Source organism: Bos grunniens, chromosome 25, assembly GCF_055505025.1.
Source record: "Bos grunniens cultivar Pamir isolate PY7600 chromosome 25, Bosgru_T2T1.0, whole genome shotgun sequence".
Classification (NCBI taxonomy): Eukaryota; Metazoa; Chordata; class Mammalia; order Artiodactyla; family Bovidae; genus Bos; species Bos grunniens.
In genome coordinates, this window is record NC_141189.1 from 22,829,711 (window position 1) to 22,848,691 (window position 18,981).

Consider the following 18,981-nt stretch of genomic DNA (forward strand, 5'->3'; position numbering starts at 1 on the left):
CTCTTCATCCTCATGGGCTTATGCCATTAAGAAAATTTCTTTCCTGTCATTTTAGTTGGGACTTAAGAGCAAATGGACCAAAGAAATGTGTGCTCAATATACCATGTAGAGTTATGCCAATGTTCAAATTTCTTAATATTCTTAAAATTTTTAAAGAAATTCTCATTGAATTTCTTAAAAAGCAATTAGCTTGAAACCAAATGATCATGCAAATAAGCAACATTTTTTCAAGTTTTAGATCACAAAACATCTATTACATGCATTTTCTTTGAAACTGATGACAACTCTATTGGTAAAAATTATTCTTTGTTTTCTAGGTCAGAAAAACCAAAAAAAAAAAAAAAGAGAGAGGGGTACATCCTTTATATAAAGCAAATGGAAAACATTATGTGCCAAATTTGGAAGGTTTTTGTAAGAATTTATTAGAAATATTAAAAATTGAGAAAACTTGCATTAACAAATCAAATTTTCAGCAGTTTGAAAAACTAGAAAAGGGGGCAACATTGAGCCCACACTCCCCATGGGGACAACCATCTGGAGCTGAATCTGAGCTGCTTTTCAGGTGGGACTAAGGCCTCCAATCCACTCTGTCTCCACTCACCTCCTTCACTCATCTGTAACCAGAAGACACTTGAATTTGAGACCAGAAAGAAAGAAATCACTTTATTTGGAAAGGCAAAAGTGAACAATATATATGCAAAAATAAATCTATAATACAAGCCACTGTATTCTCTGGGTCCCACCCAGTGTCCACCTTGTCTAGGTTAAATGGTTACCTCAGAGATTAGAAAAAATGAGTAACAGGCACAATTGCAGAGAATATGCATATTTTGTCTCCTTCGCCCTGCCCTCCCCCCCCAAGCTGCACATACTTGTGTAAACATTTTGTTGATTTGTGACACATGTCTAGTACTGCAGACAAATGTGCTGGGATGAAAGGAAAGGAAGTCATTAAAATAGCAACAACAGTAGTTACCTGGCTTGACTCATCAATGTTGCATTTGATGATAAATTCCCACAGGGCCTCAGGTGAGCAGGGAATAAGGACATCCAGCTGCACTGGGGGCTAGGGATTTTTTTTTCCTACTTCCATCCATAAAGCCTGCTTTTTTTTTTTTTTTTCTTTTTAAACCTATAGCAAAACTGAGAGACATTACACTCCAGTTCACTGCAGTTTAATTTTAAATTTTATTCCCAGAATCCTCTAAGAGTAGCTGGCAGATTCTGGCTTCAGCTTAGCCTCTAACCAGCAGGATATTTGGAAAGAGTCTACCTTTCAGAACCTTGGATTTCCCATCTGTGACTGAAGATACTGATTATATCCTTGACTCCACTAATCTCCTGGACCTTCACCTGCTTCTTGTACTTGAAGATAGTCTCTGATGTCTTCCCAGTTGGGCTGGAATGTCCTGAGGTTTTTTGCTTTTTGGATGCTCAGCATTTGTGGAAAAAGAAGATGCCCTAGCCAATTTTAGAAGGCACAGAACTATCTTTTGAAGGTGGAGTAAGTTCTGTTAGCTCAGAAGGATTTGTGTCTTGCAGATCACTTTGCTCTCACTGATCCTTAAAGAAGCATTTGATTAGCTGTAGTATATCCAGGCCATTCCAGTCTCCTACAGGAGAAGGGGACCACCTGGTGACATTAAAGCCATATGGATGGGTGGAATTGCACAGATGACCAAGCCATTCCAGACAGGCTGGAGGAACTAGAGCCACAAACACTCCATTTTTTATGAATTTACTGAGTGCTTACTCAGTGCCAAGGCCCTGTGTTTTTAAGCACTAGAGATTGAAGAAAAATTGAGTTAACACGCAGCTTCAGGGTTTAATATAGTAACTCTTAGTCAGGATTAGAGCAGGGGCTGGCAAACTATAGCCCAGGCAGGCTGTTTTTGTCAATAAAGTTTTATTGGAACACCAGCTGCACTCATTCATTTAGGTATCATTCACCAGTGTTTCTGTACTATAATGGCAAGGCTGAGTAGTTGCAAGAGACCATAAGGCCCACAAAGCCTAAAATATTTACTATCTGGCCCTTTAGAAAAAGTTGCCAATCCCTGTGTTACAGAAAAGCACTGACATGTAACTAGGAAATGAGACAGGTGGTCAGGGAATATAAATGATTTGCATAATAAAATCTCAGAGAGCAAGGAGACTGGTTGAACTAACAACAGCAACAACAAAAGCATCAGTTAATGAGGTTTGAGAATTTTGAAAAGTCAAAATAAAGTTGCTTCTAGCTTACATTTAACAAATGCAAATTAACTATATGCACTGGTTTAAAACACACAAACAACTTAAGGCAAGCCAACTACTTGATTTGTGCAAACAGCAAAAGGGTAATTAGTTCCAGCTTTTGGAGGAAACTGGTTATGGTGAGTCCAAATACAAAAACAGGGGTACCCGTCATTTATAGGTGATCCAAAGCACTTTTCAAAGGTAATTTTACTCTGTTTGATTTTTCCTTTAGGGTACACTCTTAACTTTGGAACCGAATACATGCACAGGGTCATGACTCCACAGTACTTAACACTAACATGGCCGAAGGACCTGTCTTAATGAACTGGTTTGTATGTTACGCTCTGTTTTTTTTTAATGTTTTGATTTTTAAACAGAGATGTTGCTTTAGCACTTGGGGTTGATCAAAGCAGTCTGTTTTCTTTGCTATTTGAAACATCAGTTGAAATCACACTGATGTTAAATCTGAAATCCTTCGAAAAAGAACACTTATTAAATACAGATAGCCATAGCTTGGCCCTGGGGAAATCACTGGAATTAATGAGTGTTTATAGTTCTTGCCCTCTCATTCTCCAACGGCTTAAACAAATCTCAAGGGACTGCTGCTGAAAGCATCCTACTGCAAATGACAAGAAAATCAGCCAAGCTTCAAGCAGAAAATGCCGCGGATGGGGGTTGGGAGCAGATTCTTCGTAAGAACGTCAGATGCTAAGAAAATACAGAGGAATACTGTACAAGGGGTACTTCAGTCATATTGTGGATGCTGCTACTGAGATGCAGAGTACATGTCTGCTTGGAGGAAAGGCTTCAACCTTCCAAGCCACAGCCCTTACAAGTAAAAGCTTTGAGGTGCACCCACCTCCACACGAGCTGAGGCAGGAATTAGAGGTAGTAAAAGTGTGCATATAGAAATCAAACCTGTTTTGTAAAGCCCACTGTGGAAAACACACTTCAGAATGTAATTTGGCTGATTCCACAAAATCAGTTGCATTTCAGGAAGGAAATTAAAAGATAAGAAAAGTGTGTGGGCCCTCCCCCATGGCAGAAGGGGTCCTGGGAGATGTACAGTCTTACACACACCAAAAAATGCCACACACATTCTTCCAAATGCTCTGAGAAAGACGGCTTTGCTCTAAGACAGATGTGACAATACACACCTCATGGAAAGTTAACATGCAGCTCTGCTCTTTCCTACCTCATCCTGACTCAGGAAACACAGGCTCTGTGGGCCTGAGATTTCAGCCCAGCCTGAAAAGGCTTGATGAGCAAAGCTTTAATATTTTCCATCCAGGGCAGAAAAGATACATTTTCTTACATCTCATGACAAACAACAACAACAATAACCACAACAAAACACAGAAAAAGAACCTCAGAAAGATACATTGGTTCATTAGGCTGCTTTTTCAATCCCCAGAGCCCTAGGGGACAGCTGCAGTGTCTCCACTGGTAGCAAAGACATTTTCAAGAGTTAAAAAATAGCATACAAAAGTTGATTTACTAAAAACATCTGCCCGCTCCAGCCCCCAAACAACCCTCAATAAGAAGTCTTTTTCTTCCCCCTTCTCCTAGCCCTGTAACTTGGGGCTGGCTGGCAGTGGTTTTTTCCAGCAAGTTATTCCTCCATCTGGGCCCAGGCCTCCTCTGCTTTCTCGTAGTACTGGTTGGCCAGCCGGCCCTTCATGGCTTCCATCGCTGCCTCGGCTGCCTGGGTGTACAAATCGCCTGAAAGAAAGCAAAGCAAGGCACAGAGAGGTGAAGAGCCTGTTGTTTTTGCTGCCTGGTATCCCTGACCCCTCTCCAAGAAGATCACACTGAGATTACTCCTTCTGGCCTATCCCTGCACATAACCTGGGTGGGGCTCTGAGTGTGCACGTGATCCAAGCCGGGTCAATCAAAGCACCTTCCCTGTTCTTCACCAGGCCACAGGGATTAGTCGGGACTTAAGCGCAGCCACCCAGAGTGAGCTATCCCAGTAAGCACAGTGATTGGTTTAGGGGCTGTGGGTGAGTCACTGAGAATCAGGCTGAGGACTTCTATCGGACAAATTGGGGCTATATGAAAGTGGAAGGGATAAAGTGTCTAGATGGGTTTGGCCACCAAATGAATTTGTGGAGAACATATAAAAACACTTGGTTTTCAGTGCTTTTGGATTTAGAAGTTTCAAATAAAAGATTATAGAATTACAGTATTAGTTGCTTGATTTCGTTATACTACCTTAAAAAAAACTTTTAAACTTAGCCTCATCCTATACCTGTGAAACCAGGAGTTCAGTATGTTTATCATGTTATTTAATATATACAATGTGCATTAACTGATGAGTGAATAAACAAAATGTAGTATCTATAAAATGGAATATTATTCAGCAATAACATGGAATGAAGTACTGACACATGCTACAACATGAATGAACCCTGAAAGAAGGAAGACACAAAAGGTCACATACTGTGATCCCAGTTATATGAAAAGACCAGAACAGGTAAATCTATAAAGACAGAATGTAAGTTAGTGGTTGCCAGGAACAGCAGGAAGGGGAAATAGGGAGCCACTGCTAATAGGTACCAGGTTTCTTTCTGGCATGATGAAAATGTTCTGGAATTAGGTAGTGGTGATGATGGCATAACACCGTGGACATACTAAAAACCACAGAACTATACACTTTATTTTTATTTATTTATTTTTTGAACTATACACTTTAAAATGGTAAATTTTATGAAAATGTCAGCTCAATTTTTGAATTGCAAACAAACCTCCCAAATTTCTAACATGTGACTATTAAAAAGGTTCATTTGCATACCAACTTCATAAAGCCCCTTTCTAAGCATCATATGGGTATCCAGCCTTGCAAAATACAGGGCCAGTATGAATCTTTCTCCCAACCAGAATGGAAAGAAGAGACTCAGTCTTGCAACTTGTTGTGAGTCCCAGTGAGACAGGAATTATGTCTCTTTCACTATCCAGCCCTGTCCCACCCCAGGGGCAGGTCTGCCAGGCCCTACCTGATCTCTGTGGGTCCTTCTCCAGCCCGCAGCCGCCTGTGAACAGCATCTCCGCCTCCCTGGCCAGCAGCATGTACCGGGGTTCGTCTTGCATCCCATCATACTCCCCACCCTCATCACAGTCAGTTGTCTCCAGGGCAGTGTTGTACCAGTGGAGAGCCTCTGGCCAGCTCTGGGACCTTGCCAGGAGATACAGAGGAAAAGAGAAGTTACCATGGCAACAGGGAAGGAAGGAGGAGGCCCATCAGCAGGAGAGGCAAGTCAGGGATCGCAGTGCGGCCACTACCTATGCTTCGGGACCCAAAGTATCCAATGCCACCACATCTAAGGGCTGTCATTCACATTGTGCTGCTGCTGCTGCTGCTGCTGCTAAGTCGCTTCAGTCGTGTCTGACTCCGTGCGACCCCATAGACGGCAGCCCACCAGGCTCCCCCGTCCCTGGGATTCTCCAGGCAAGAACACTGGAGTGGGTTGCCATTGCCTTCTCCATTGTGTGAAAGTGAAAAGTGAAAGTGAAGTCGCTCAGTCGCGTCCGACTTGTAGTGACCCCATGGACTGCAGCCTACCAGGCTCCTCCATCCACGGGATTTTCTAGGCAAGAGTAGTGGAGTGGCTTGCCATTGCCTTCTCCGCATTCACATTGTAGATCTATATATTCATTACAATAGCGATCAAGTAGTTTTCCCTAACAAAACTGGTATAGCACAATAATTTTCCAACAGATGGAAGTCGAGCATCTTGAGGAAGGGGAGCATTTTTCTAGTATCCATAAAATCACCCTACAGGAATTCCCTGGCAGTCCCAGTTAGGACTTGGTGCTTTCACTGCCATGGCCTGGGTTCAATCCCTGGTTGGGGAACTAAGATCCCACAAGCTGCACAGGGTGGCCAAAAAAAAAACAAACAAAAAAACTCCCCAAACCAAAAAACCTACCCTATGGGTTTGCATTAGCAGTGGGTGGTATCCCAACCAATTTGCCCTGTAACTCATGCAGGAGAAGAGGTGGGTGGAGTACCCTTCACCAAAGCCCCCAGAACCTTCTGACAGCAATCATTCAGCCCTTTCTTTCTCTGCCTCTGCTGGCCAGCTCTGGCTTTCCTCCAGAAAATGGAGGGCTTACTCCAGAACAGCTGACTTCTCCCTTCTGACTCTGCCCTTCACTCTCAACTCTTTCTCCTACGGCCGCACAGTGGCCAAACCCGCAAGGGCAGACACAAATGCCAACCCAATCTGTGCAAAACAAAATAAAGAGTAAACAGGACAGGGGGCTCTTTTCCTTGGGGTGTAGTAATGCATATTACCAAACACGTGAGTAACTATAGGACATCAGGAAAGAGCAAAGAGAGACACAGATAAGAAGGTCTACGTGCCTCATGAAATGTTCCTGGAGCTGCAGCTGTATATATATAAACACATACACATGGACCCGGCTTCACCCTCCAGTCTTAGCTCGTCAGCCGCGCCAGACTCGCTGGGTCACTTTCTCTTCCTCGAACGTGCCAGCTCCTGTCCGCCCTTTGGCTTTTGCACCTGCTGCTCCCTTTGCTTAGAACATCCTTCCTTTAACTCTTCCCATACCTGGCTCCTCATCTCTCCAACCTCAGCTGAGCTTCTTCAGAGACACTGGCCCCCAATACTCTATTTCTTACCATTACCTCAAACTGTAATTCTCCTGTTTACTTATTCACTTGTTTATTGTTTTTCCTGGCTAGAATGTAAGCTCTAGGAAGGCAGGGACCATGTCTGTTTTATTCACTGCTGCATTCCCAGGGCCTGGCAGACAGCACAGACTCTATAAATGTCTGCTGAAGTGGCTGGCTGGGATGGTGTCAGGAGATAATCTTGACTCCATTTTATAAAGAATGGAAGTTATTTGAAAATTATTTGTGGCACATCCAGAAGACTGGGGTTTGAACAGTGGATTGGAAACCACTAAGCTAGTTGATCTCAATTCTTTCAGCTTTGGCCCTCTCTGGTCTTGAAAGGCAAGGCAGAACTGCTCTCAACACATTAAATGTAAAAGAAGGGAAAGGGCCTACTCTCTCCCCACCCACCCCACCCAACTCCACACCCAGTGGTTAGTTTGTCCACCCTGCCTTGAAATTTCCAACGACTTTTCCTTCTCCTATGAGATGGTAACTTCTGGGGGAGGGGGGGTCAAAACCCCCTAAATGAAAATAGCTGACTCTCATTAATGCTCCCTGAATGGAAGAGTCTGGGGCTGCTTGGAACGAAGAAGGAGAGTAAGAGAAAGACTTTGGAAGATGTTACAGAAGAAAATCTTGATTGATTTAACTACACAGATACTAAAAACCAGCAAGTCCCCAGACCCAGTAGTCAATGGGCACTGTGTGGCACCTGTTCTCCCTGCTGCCCCAAATCTATGGTAGCCATCTCTGAAAAAAGGTTTTAAGTCAACTCATATACCAAAGAGCTAATAGCCTTAAGAAAATAAAAATTTTTACAGGGAATTCCCTGAAGGTTCAATGGGTAGGACTCTATGCTTCCACTGCAAAGGGCATGAGTTTGATCCCTGATTGGGGGACTAAGATCCCACATTCCACAAGGCCAAAATATATATGTGTGCTGTGCTTAGTCCTCAGTTGTGTCCGACTCTTTGAGACCCCATGGACTGCAGCCCTTCAGGCTCCTCTTTTGTGGGGATTCTCCAGGCAAGAATACTAGAGTGGGTTTCCATGCCCTCCTCCAGGGGTTCTTCCCAATCCAGGTATCAAACCCACATCTCCTGCATTGCCAGGCAGATTCTTTACTGTGTGAGCCACCAGGGAAGCCCATGAATACTGGGAGTGGGTAGCCCATCCCTTCTCCAGGGGATCATCCCAACCCAGGAATTAAACAGGGGGCTCCTGCATTGCAGGCAGATTCTTTACCAGCTAAGATACAAGGGAAGCCCATATATAGATATATGGGCTTCCCTTGTATACATATATATACATACACATATCTCATTATTAACAAATCAACAAGAAACCAATCATCTCAAATGAAAAAGAGAAAGTACACAGAGAACATAAAGAGAACACAGATAGTAAAGATTTTTTAAGAGCCTCAGATACAGATATTCAATGCCGAGTACCAGCTCCTCACGCCCACGTGGTCGTTCCCCACTGCACTCAATGGGCATTGTGTGTGCGTGTTAGTCGCTCAGTTGTGTCTGACTCTTTGCAACCCCAAGGACTATAGCCTGCCAGGCTTCTCTGTCCATGGGATTCTCCAGGCAAGATTACTGGAGTGGGTTGCCCTTCCCTTCTCCAGAGGATATTCCAGACCTAGGGATTGAACCCTGGTCTTTTGCATTGCAGGCAGATTCCTTACCATTTGAGCTACAGGGAAGTCTCAATGGGCATCATAGATGTTGGCATTTGATTTTGGACAGTCATTTCATGTTTGTTTTGTTTACCTCCCCTCCATGCCAGTGATTCTGAGCCCCGCAAGAAGCAGGCTAATGTACAGTCCACTGGAGAACAGATGAGAAGACCTAAGTTTTGGCCCTGCTATTTACTGGCTACTTAACTGCAGACAAGCCCCTTCACTTCTTAGAACCACATATCCATAAAATAAGCCCCTAAATGCTGCTCGGTCTGTGTCAAAGAGATGTGTTGATTCTTTCATCCAAGCAACTACTGAGCCAGGCCCTGTGCTAAGCACTGGCACTGAAGAGATGCAGGAAACCCAATTCTAGTTCTCAGTGAAATAAAATCACAGCTATAAAAGCGAACCCAAATACAAGGAGCATTACAGTCACACAGCAGGTAGCTGACAAACATTTGCATGATATGTAACTCAGACATTTTAGACCCTGAGAGGTTGACATGACAGAGCCGCAGTCTTGATTTAGCTTCTAAACTCAGTGAGAGGGAGATGAAAACACGACCCACATAGGAGGGAAGTGCCACACTGCCCCAATCCTGGCGGTTTGGACACTGTCCCTTCCAGAAAGCCACAGGTGCCTGAGAACAAACGGGGAAGCTGAGATCCACTGGGAGCCAGTGAGCAATAGGTCCCACTAAGAGTTGAATCCCCTCAACCGTTCTCTGCTCCTGGACTTCTGGGAGCTCCCACCAGCCAAGCCAAAGACCCAAGATGAAGCTGCCATTCTCCTCTTGCCACCAGAGAATCCAATCCTGGCATCTCTGCCAGAGGCATAAGGGAAAAGCTGTTAACGCCTGTAGGGTTGTAGCTGTCAGAGATTTCAAAAAGGTGAAAAAAAAAAAGGGGGGTGAAAGTGTTGCCCAGTCTTGTCTGACTCTTTGCGACCCCATGGACTGCAGTCCGCCAGGCTTGTCTGTCCATGGAATTCTCCAGGCAAGGATACTGGAGTGGGTAGCCATTCCCTTCTCCAGGGGATTTTCCTGACCCAGGGACTGAACCTGGGTTTCCTGCATTGCAGGCAGATTCTTTACCATCTGAGCCACCAGGGAAGCCCAAATCACTCTGGAAAACTCACACCAGCACTGAATTCCCCTGGAGCTCATTTCCGTCCCTCCACTCCCTCTTAGAAGTGAAAACAGTAAAAACAAAAATAGGAAGAGTCAGTTAAAATCACCCCTAATCCCATCATCTAGAGACAACTGGCTCTGGACCTGATGCTACATATCCCTTCAGACTCTTTCTTGGACAAATCTTTACAGAAAATGGCTAAGATGCCATTTCTCTCTCTCTTTATGTACCAGTGAAATTACAGGCATCACCTCATTTAACCCTCACACAACCACACACTACCGCCCTAGCATGCAGGTTCTATGGGTATTCTGATTTGAGACGATGAAGAAACTGAGGTCAGGGAGGTAAACCTTCTTGCCCACGGTCACGGGGCTGGTACTCGGGGGAGGCACACCTGGAACCCAGGTCTGTTCTGATTCCAGAGGGGAGGCTCCCACCTGCACCCCAGGTTCCCACCAGCTCCACCTGAGCCACAGCCACAGTACCTGTCAGGGCTGAGGTTCTGGCCAGTGTCAAAGGCTCGTGCCACCAGAATCATGCACTGTCTGTCCCCAGCTTCGGCTGCCTTCAGTAAGTAATCAAATCCTTTGGTTTTGCTCTCTTCTGTCTCCTGTTAATACAAACCAAAGAGGGGGAGAGAAAAAAATGAGCTGTGAGGGGCTGCCAGAATCTCATACGTCAATCTTTTCCCTGTTTCTTGAATTGAGAGCTTCAGGTTAGGGCTGCTGTAGAACTGTACATTGTGAGAAAGAGAACAGAGCTTACCCTGCTGCAAAGAGATCCCTGGGTTCCCATCAGGCAGGGAGAAAAGGAAGCTTAGTCCACTCCCACCTCTATCTGATGTGATTCTGCCAGAGACCACATCATCTATCCACTTCCAACAGGGGCTCCCGGCTTCCAATTCTTTTAAATTTTTTAGCAACTTTATCGAGATATAATTCATATAACTCATTCACTTAAAGTGTACAACTCAGTAGTGTTTAGTATATTTACAGATTGTGCAACCATCACCATAATCAATTTCAGAATATTTTCATTAAGTCAAAAAGAAATCAAAACACCATACTCCCCCCCAAAAAAAAAAACAAAAAAAAACACCATACCCTTTAACTATTACCTCCCAATTGCTCCCCATCCACCCCCACCCAGCCAGCCCTGGACAACCACTAATCTACATTCTGTTTCTAGAGATTTCCCTATTCTGCACATTTTATATAAATGCAATCATATAAGTAGTCTTTTGTGCCTGGCTTTTTCCACTTGGCATAAGGTTTTCAAAGTTCATTTCATACAGCTTCTATCAGTGTTTCATTCTTACTTATGGCAAAAAACATTCCATTGTATGAAGATACCACAATTTATCTGTTCATAAGTCATCAGGTGATGGACATTTGGGTTGCTTTCATTTTATAGCTATTCTCTATGAATACCTGTGTACAAACTTTTGTGTGGGTGTATGCATCTATTCTGGGGGGTTATATACCCAGGAGTGGGCTTCCTGGTGGCTCAGTTGATAAAGAATCTGCCTGCAATGTGGGATATCTGGGTTCAATCCCTGGGTTGGGAAGATCCCCTGGAGGAGGGTACGGCAACCCATTCCAGTATTCTTGCCTGGAGAATCTCCGTGGACAGAGGAGTCTGGCAGGGTACAGTCCATGGGGTCGCAAAGAGTCGACATGACTGAGGGACTAAGCACACATACCAAGGAGTGGGGAAGCCCAGGTGGCACAGAAGTAAAGAATCTGCCTGCCAATGTAGGAGGCACAAGAGATGCAGGTTTGATTCCTAGATCGGGAAGATCCCCCAGGATAGGAAATGGCATCTGACTCCAGTATTCTTGCCTTGAAAATTCCATGAACAGAGAAGCCTGGCAGGCTCCAGACCAGAGGGTTGCAAAGAGTTGGACACAACTGAGCAAGTGAGCATGCACACACAAACCTAGAACTTCTGGGTCACATCCAACTCTATGTCTAGCCTTTTGAGGAGCTGACTGTTTCCCACAGTGGCTACACCAGTGTATATTCCCATCTGCTTTTATTATGCTTCTCCAAGATCTATCCAGAGAGAGATTTTAAGCTCAAGTCGGTCATATTACTCTATCAAAGCTGCTCTAGGACTTCTTATCTCACTTGGAGACAAATACAAAGCTCTCATATCAGTCTATGAGGCCCTTCTCAACCTTCAGGCTTCAAGAAGCATGCCAGGGACTACAGTTGTCCCCCATATCCATTCAGTTCAGTTCAGTTCAGTTCAGTTCAGTTGCTCAGTCGTGTCCGACTCTTTGCGACCCCATGAATCGCAGCACGCCAGGCCTCCCTGTCCATCACCATCTCCCGGAGTTCACTCAAACACACGTCCATCGAGTCCGTGATGCCATCCAGCCATCTCATCCTCTGTCGTCCCCTTTTCCTCCTGCCCCCAATCCATATCCATTATCCCCTGCCATATTTTTGCTGGCACATGGCTGACCAGCTAAAAACTACATTTCCCAGCCTCCCTTGCGCCTGGAATCAGTCTCTTAATAACAAGAGGCCTACCCATAGGGACTTCCCTGGCAGTCTGGTGGTTAAGACTCTGTGCTTTCACTGCAGGGGGGACAGGTTCAGTCAGAGAGTCAGTCAGTTCAGTTGCTCAATCGTGTCCCCACAGACTTCAGCATGTCAGGCTTTCCTGTCCATCACCAGCTCCTGGAGCTTGCTCAAACTCATGTCCATAGAGTCAGTGATGCCAGGATGTTCAGTTAGGGAACTAACATCCAAGAAAGGACGCCTATCCAGTTACTCATTCCCTGTCATATTATCCCATCTCTCACTTAAGAACAATGCTTGGCACAGGAAGTACTCAATAAAGGTCAGTTATTTTTACTTCTGTTGGAAATATTTTCATTTGTTAATTATTACCTGTATTTACATTCTTTTCCATCTGAAAGGTTTGCTGTTGTCAATAGTAACCTAGGACACTGCCCAGAGTGTAGGAGCACTCAAAAATATCTGCTGGATGGGTGGGCTGTGGGGAAAGTGGGAAATGGGCGAGCAGCTTTTCAGGGCACTTGCCCATGTTTTTTTGGCTGCCAGAGCTGGTCCTAGAGAGAAAGGCCTTTGAGATGCCTTCAGATAAGAAAACTAAAATAGCTTCTACATCCCTTTACAAAGGGGCTTGGGTGTGACTGGTGTAAATAGCCTGAGATCATAAGAAGAGTTACCAGGGAGTCTCAGAGAGAAGGTCTCCCCAGTCCTGGCCCCTCACCACTCATTCTGGGCCTCGGCATCCCTTTATTTAGGCCTCAGACACTTCTACGTGTCCTCTCTGCGCCAGATGCTGGGAGAACAGGCCGAATGTGGCAGGAATACTGGAGCTGGCTCTACAAGCTCGTGAAAAATGATGTGAAAGCAAACCAGTCATAAAACACAGCTGCTGCTGCTGCTGCTAAGTCACTTCAGTCGTGTCCGACTCTGTGCGACCCCAAAGATGGCAGCCCACCAGGCTCCACCGCCCCTGGGATTCTCCAGGCAAGAACACTGGAGTGGGTTGCCATTTTCTTCTCCAATGCATGAAACTGAAAAGTGAAAGTGAAGTCGCTCAGTCATGCCCAACTCTTAGCGACCCCATGGACTGCAGCTTACCAGGCTCCTCCCTCCATGGGATTTTCCAGGCAAGAGTACTGGAGTGGGTTCATAAAACATAGACTTTATTAAAAATTAAATTATGTTAACTTACAGTTAAATGAAAAGTAACAAACACCCAAAGCTCATCACTTCCTAATTATTTTACTCTGCTTTACTGTTATCTATGCTCTTGAGGTTATTAATATCCACTGCAGGGCTTCTCAAACTCAGCACTAATGACATTTTAGACAGGATAATTCCGTTGTGTGGGGACTGGCCTGTGTGCTATCGATATTTGGCAGCATCCCTGGTCTCTGTCCACTAGAAGCCAGCTGAACTCCCAGAGCTGTGACAACCAAAGGTATCTCCTGACACTGCTAAGCATTCCATGGAAAAGCAGGAAGCAAAGATGCCTGCTTGAGAGCCACTGGCCTATGGAATCTGCTTAGTGGAAATGCTATATAATGGGAATGCCATGCATTCCTTCCAACTCCGTGCTCAGTGATGTCATGTTACTACCTGGACATTGGCCACAGTGGGAGCATTTACACCAAGAGATGGCAAAAATATTAAGAGTGCAGATTCATTTAAAAGTATGCCGTGTCTGTAGCCATTACATTGTGATAAGCGCAAGAAACTGGAGTCTCTTCGGTATTTAAAACTATCATCTGATTCAGCAAAGGAGTCTTGCTCATGTCAGCAGCAAATAAATGAAGCTCCAACTCTGACAAAGAGCTTGCTTGTTGCACTTCCATTTTACTCACTAAAGTAAGTGAAATTATCAACCAGTATCCAGGTTACAACTTTACTCCTTCATCAACCACAACCCGAGGGAGGCTACAGATATAAGCACCACAAAAATTAGCGAAAGAATTCTATGAGGATAAATTGACCATATGGAATTCACAACAGAATATTTTTATTATTGTTTGTAAACTGTATGCTCCACTTTCTTTTATCACTAAACGTCTAATAAGCTTACATACATATATGAACAAACATTCCCTCCCTACCTGCAAGAACCAGTCATTAAGCATTTGCCAGCATACCACTGGCTAAATGAGATATATTCAATCCAGCCCTCAGGGAGCATGGAGACTAGAGAATGAGGGACAATTCATCTACCTGTCAAAACCCGCTCCCCCCAACCAAACTTGCTCTTTCACCATCTAAAACAGGAAATAAAAATGGGTGTAGGGGCTTCCTTGGTGATCCAGTAGTTAAGAATCTGCCTTGCAATGCAAGCGACACTCGTTCGATCTCTGGTCAAGGAAGACTCCATATGCTGCAGAGCAACTAAGGCTGAAGCCCACAACTACTGAGCCCACGTGCCGTAAGTATTGCAGCCCGCACGCCCTAGAGCCTGTGCTCCACAACGAGAGAAGCCACCACAACGAGAAGCCTGCACGCCCCAAAGAAGAGTAGCCCCCGCTCACCGCAGGTAGAGAAAGCCCGCGTGCAGCAATGAAGACCCCCCAGAGCCAAAAAATAAAACAAAGAAATAAATAAATGTATCTTTTAAAAAGGCTTTGGGTTATCCCTGTGCACGCATGCTCAGTTGCTCAGTCGTGGCCAACTCTTTGCAACTCTCTGGACTGTAGCATGCAGGGTCTTACCAAATAGACAGATTTAATTAGTTAAGATGACGTCATACTGGAGTAGGGTGGGCCCTAAACTCCACAGGACTATCATCTTCATAAGAGACACAGAGACAGACACACAGACAGAAGGCCATGTGAAGATGGAAACAGACTGGAGTGATGCGCCCACAGGCCAAGGAACACCCCAGATTGCCTCTACTCACCAGAAGCTAGAAACTCATGGGTGTGTCGACACCTGATTTTGGACTTTGGCATCTAGAACCGTGAGAGAATGAATTTCTGTTGTTTTAGGCCACCCAGTCGGTGGTAATCCCTCATGGCAGTTCTAGAAAATGAATACTCTCTTGGAATTACATGTGAGGATAAGAAGATGGAGGAAAAGGTAGGAGGGGCTTTTTTACTGCAAACTTTTCTATATTAAAAAAAAAAGCTTTTTAGCCACAGGGCTGTCGGGTGTCTTCCCATACCCTCTTCCAGTCTGAGACCCACAGAGAGGGCCTGGTACCCTGTGCCCATGACACGTCCAGCCTCATCCAGCCACAAGCCTGGCCTACATGACAGAGAGGATGGGGACAGACAGCTCGGAGCACACGTGCACCAAGGGCCTCTCACCTTCTCCAAGGACAGATCACACTCCCTAGGCCTGGTCAGTCCTGTCCACGGTGCCCACAGAGCAGGGGGGCGAAGAGGGAGAAGACACCCTCACGGATTCCTATCACACCTGTCCTGTCTGGGCCCCCTCTCCGGCCTCGTCTTCTCACCTCCTCCTCACACCCCATGCTCCAGCTACACTGATGGCCTCCTGTCCTTCAAACCCCACCTGGCTGTCTCCCCAGGCCCTAGACCCACGCTGTTCCCTCTGCGCACACTGCTCCTCCCACTCTGTGCCTGGCTGACTCCACCGGGTCTTCAGGTCTACCTTCGGGATCACTTCTTTCATTCGCTCCACAAATGAATGCTGAATATGGAGTCTGTGCCAGGTCTGTTCTAGCCACCAGGGAATGACAATCAGGAAACCCCAGCTAAGGCCCTTCCCTCATTTGTTTGCAGCAGCATCTTCTGCTTCTCCCATCGCTCCCTGTTGTAATTGCCTGGGAACATGACTGTCATCTTTACTCAGTCCCCAAGGCCAGAGACCAATTCTATTGGTGTCAGCTAACTTGGAAGTGCCCGGCCCCAAAGTGATGCTCAGGAAATTTCCTGGGCATAAACCCAGGGAGGGAAGGGTGATGGGTTGACTGAGCTCCTCTGTCCATGGGATTCTCCAGGGAAGAATACTGGAGTGGGTTGCCATTTCCTTCTCCAGTGGATCTTCCTGACCCGGGCATGGAACCTGGATCTCCTGCACTGCAGGCAGATTCTTTACCATCTGAGCCACTAGGGAAGCTCACAAACCCAGAGAAGGAAGGGTGATGGGTTGACTGAGCCCCCATCCACTCACCTTCAGAGAGACATCCGCCAGGATGTGGTGGGGCAGCTGCGAGTACATGAGTCCCAGGCCCACGATGGCCTCCAGCTCGCCCAGGTCAGCTGCGTGCTCCAGGTGGAAGACCGCCGACTCCTGGTCCCACTCCTCGTCCTTCTCGCAGAAGCGGCCAGCCTCGTGGTAGCGCACCATGGCCAGATGGACCTGCCACACAGATGGCGGGTGGGCCTGGCTGCCTGCAGGTCGCAGCCACAGCCCAGGGCCCCCCTGCCAGCTGGGGAAGCTCCGGGTTAGTGCAAAGAAGGCATCACCATACCTTCCCCAAAATGGACTTCCCGATTTTCTTCTCGAGGTCCAGAGCGTTGAGCCTCTGCACTTCCAGGGCCACGGCCGAAGGTCTCGGCAGGTGGAGGCGGGAGGAGTTGAAGAGATTCCACTTCTCCACACAGACCTGGGGAGGACCGGGCACTTACAGGCCAGAGAAGCGAGGGGCTGGGGATGGATGCACCCTCCCAGCTATGAAAGCTGGCCTGGCAAGTTAGGGGGCATGGACCCGTGTGGTGTCAAGTTTTCTTGGACAAACGAGGCCTACTTCCACTCTCCCGAATGATGCCGGTTTGTGGGCACTGAGGCAAAGCTGAAGCAATAGGACGCAGAGGCTAGCACCACACACTGAGCAGTTTGGAGAAGGGTCCCCTCACTTAACCATCTGAGTCGGTCGTGTAGGTTCGACCCTGCTCCCCACACAAGGTTCCAGAAGAGCCTGACTACAGAGCCGGCAGCAAATCCACTGTGGTTTCTCTGCACAAGCCCAGGATGCTCCTGCTGTTGGGCTGAGAAAACATGCCATGTCTCCCAGCTAAAGACACCCTTGTCCCAAGTTCTCACAGGACAGAGCCAGGCTGCCTGCTGTGTGCATACATGAGTGTGTGTGCATGCATGTGCTAAATATTATACAGTGCCCAGGGCAGCCCCCACAACAAACAATGACCTAGCCCAGAGTATCAGTGGTGCTGTGGCTGAACAACCACTGACTCCACACCATGCTGTGGCCTTGACCTGATTGACAGACACCTCGTGGTATTGCATGGTAAGTAAATGCCACGTGATAAATAATCTGTGTTCTGGAAGCAGCAAGAGTCAAGCCTGCCCTGGTTATCAGGGAAGGCCCCTGGGGGAGGTGCCATGGGGGTCCAGCTTGGGAGAGCAGACAGGCTTTGAGGAGATATAACCATGGAGGAGGAAGGACCTTGCAGCCTTAGTAAAGGCTGGAGGGCCAGAGGTTCAAAGTGTGGCTCAGAGTCAGCTAGAGAAGAGGGTTCCCAAAGCTGGTCTTTCCCACATTTGCCTGATGATAATCACCTGAGCTGCTGCTTAGAACTATTAGCCAGGTAACCTGGGGAGAGTTGCTTAAGACCCTCATTTTCTCATATGTCAAAAGGGGATGAATAGGGTTAGCCTGTCTCACTGGGTGGCTGCAAGAAATGTTCATAAATTAATGAACACTGGAAGGAGCTGAGGGGCGTGGCCTCCAGGACGGGCCATCCTAATCTCCTTTAATCCTCCCTGCTGATCCCTCAGCACCCCACCCAGGGCAGGAGCTTGAAAAGTATTTGCCGAAGGGATTGGCTCCTTTGCAAAATTTTCTTTTAGGAGATGTATGAATTGCCCGGGCAGGCAGAAATGATGTGACATGAAGGGGGAGAAACAGAAAGAGAGCCTGGAAAAGATAAGCAGCAGCCATGACGAGGATTCCTGGGTGTGCATTACCCGTCCGGAGCTGCCCAGGCTGTCTTCATCCGACTCGTACCTCCGGTTACCGTTTGAGTGGCCCTGATGGAGGCAGAGATTAGAGTGATCCAAAGAGCGGCCCTTCCTTCCCACAGCCGCCTCCTGGGGAACTGGCCCAGCCTTCCCAGGGGCCCTCCTCAAGGAACTGGCTCGGCTCCCCCTCAAGGAAGCTGGCACATTTGCCAAGCAGAGAGGATGCTGGGAGACAGGCGGGACTAATGTGCTGGTCTCACATGTGCACAGATAGAATGGATTCAAAGGCATAGGATCCTGGTAGGTAGGCACTGAGAAAACTGAGCCAAGTGCTTCTTCCCTTAGCCAAAGCTCCCATCACTGGTCTATATTCACAGCATCAAAGCTGAGACCAGAGGCTCCCAGAAGGCTGCCTTGAAGGCATGCTCCATTCTGGCACTGGGGAAAACTTAAGCAGCTGATACCACCTAAAATTGCCCTCACCTGAATGCTGCTGGGAAGACAACTTAGGGCATTCTCCAGCCTCCAGAGCCCTCCCGAGGGACTGCGGGAATCCTGTGCCTTTGAGCTGGGCCCGCCCACCTATACCAGCACCATTCTGGCCCACTGCCCAGCATCCTCTCTGCTTAGCAACCAGAGGTCCCAGCTTCACTGTGCGATGTGTCCGCCATTTTCAACCTTGTGTCTAATCCCCGATGCTTGTCCCCTTACTAAACTTACTAGTCCCCATTACCTGTTTTATCTTCCACCCTGCATTTATCTGAAATGATTTATATATTAATTTACCTTATGCTCTTAAGATGCACTCACATTCCCCACTAGTTCTCTATCCTTCTGGACAACTAGGCAACAGGGGACTCTGTTCTCATTTCCTGGGGGTTCCTTAC

The 18,981-nt window shown here is 46.7% G+C and overlaps 1 protein-coding gene across 9 annotated transcripts in view; it reads right to left on the reverse strand.

The window, feature by feature from the left end:
- Positions 1-636: 636 nt before the first annotated feature.
- The window catches only part of EEF2K (eukaryotic elongation factor 2 kinase), an 83,586-nt gene continuing 65,241 nt past the window's right edge, over positions 637-18,981 (reverse strand). For all 9 annotated transcript variants that reach the window (XM_086375359.1, XM_086375364.1, XM_086375361.1 and 6 more), the window contains 6 exons: positions 18,101-18,163; positions 16,647-16,781; positions 16,346-16,534; positions 10,184-10,308; positions 5,235-5,413; positions 637-3,960 (listed from right to left, as the gene is read on the reverse strand). In XM_086375359.1, the coding sequence (XP_086231485.1) occupies positions 3,851-3,960; positions 5,235-5,413; positions 10,184-10,308; positions 16,346-16,534; positions 16,647-16,781; positions 18,101-18,163 (801 nt within the window). In that variant the 3' untranslated portion in view covers positions 637-3,850. The remainder of the gene's footprint in view (positions 3,961-5,234; positions 5,414-10,183; positions 10,309-16,345; positions 16,535-16,646; positions 16,782-18,100; positions 18,164-18,981) is intronic.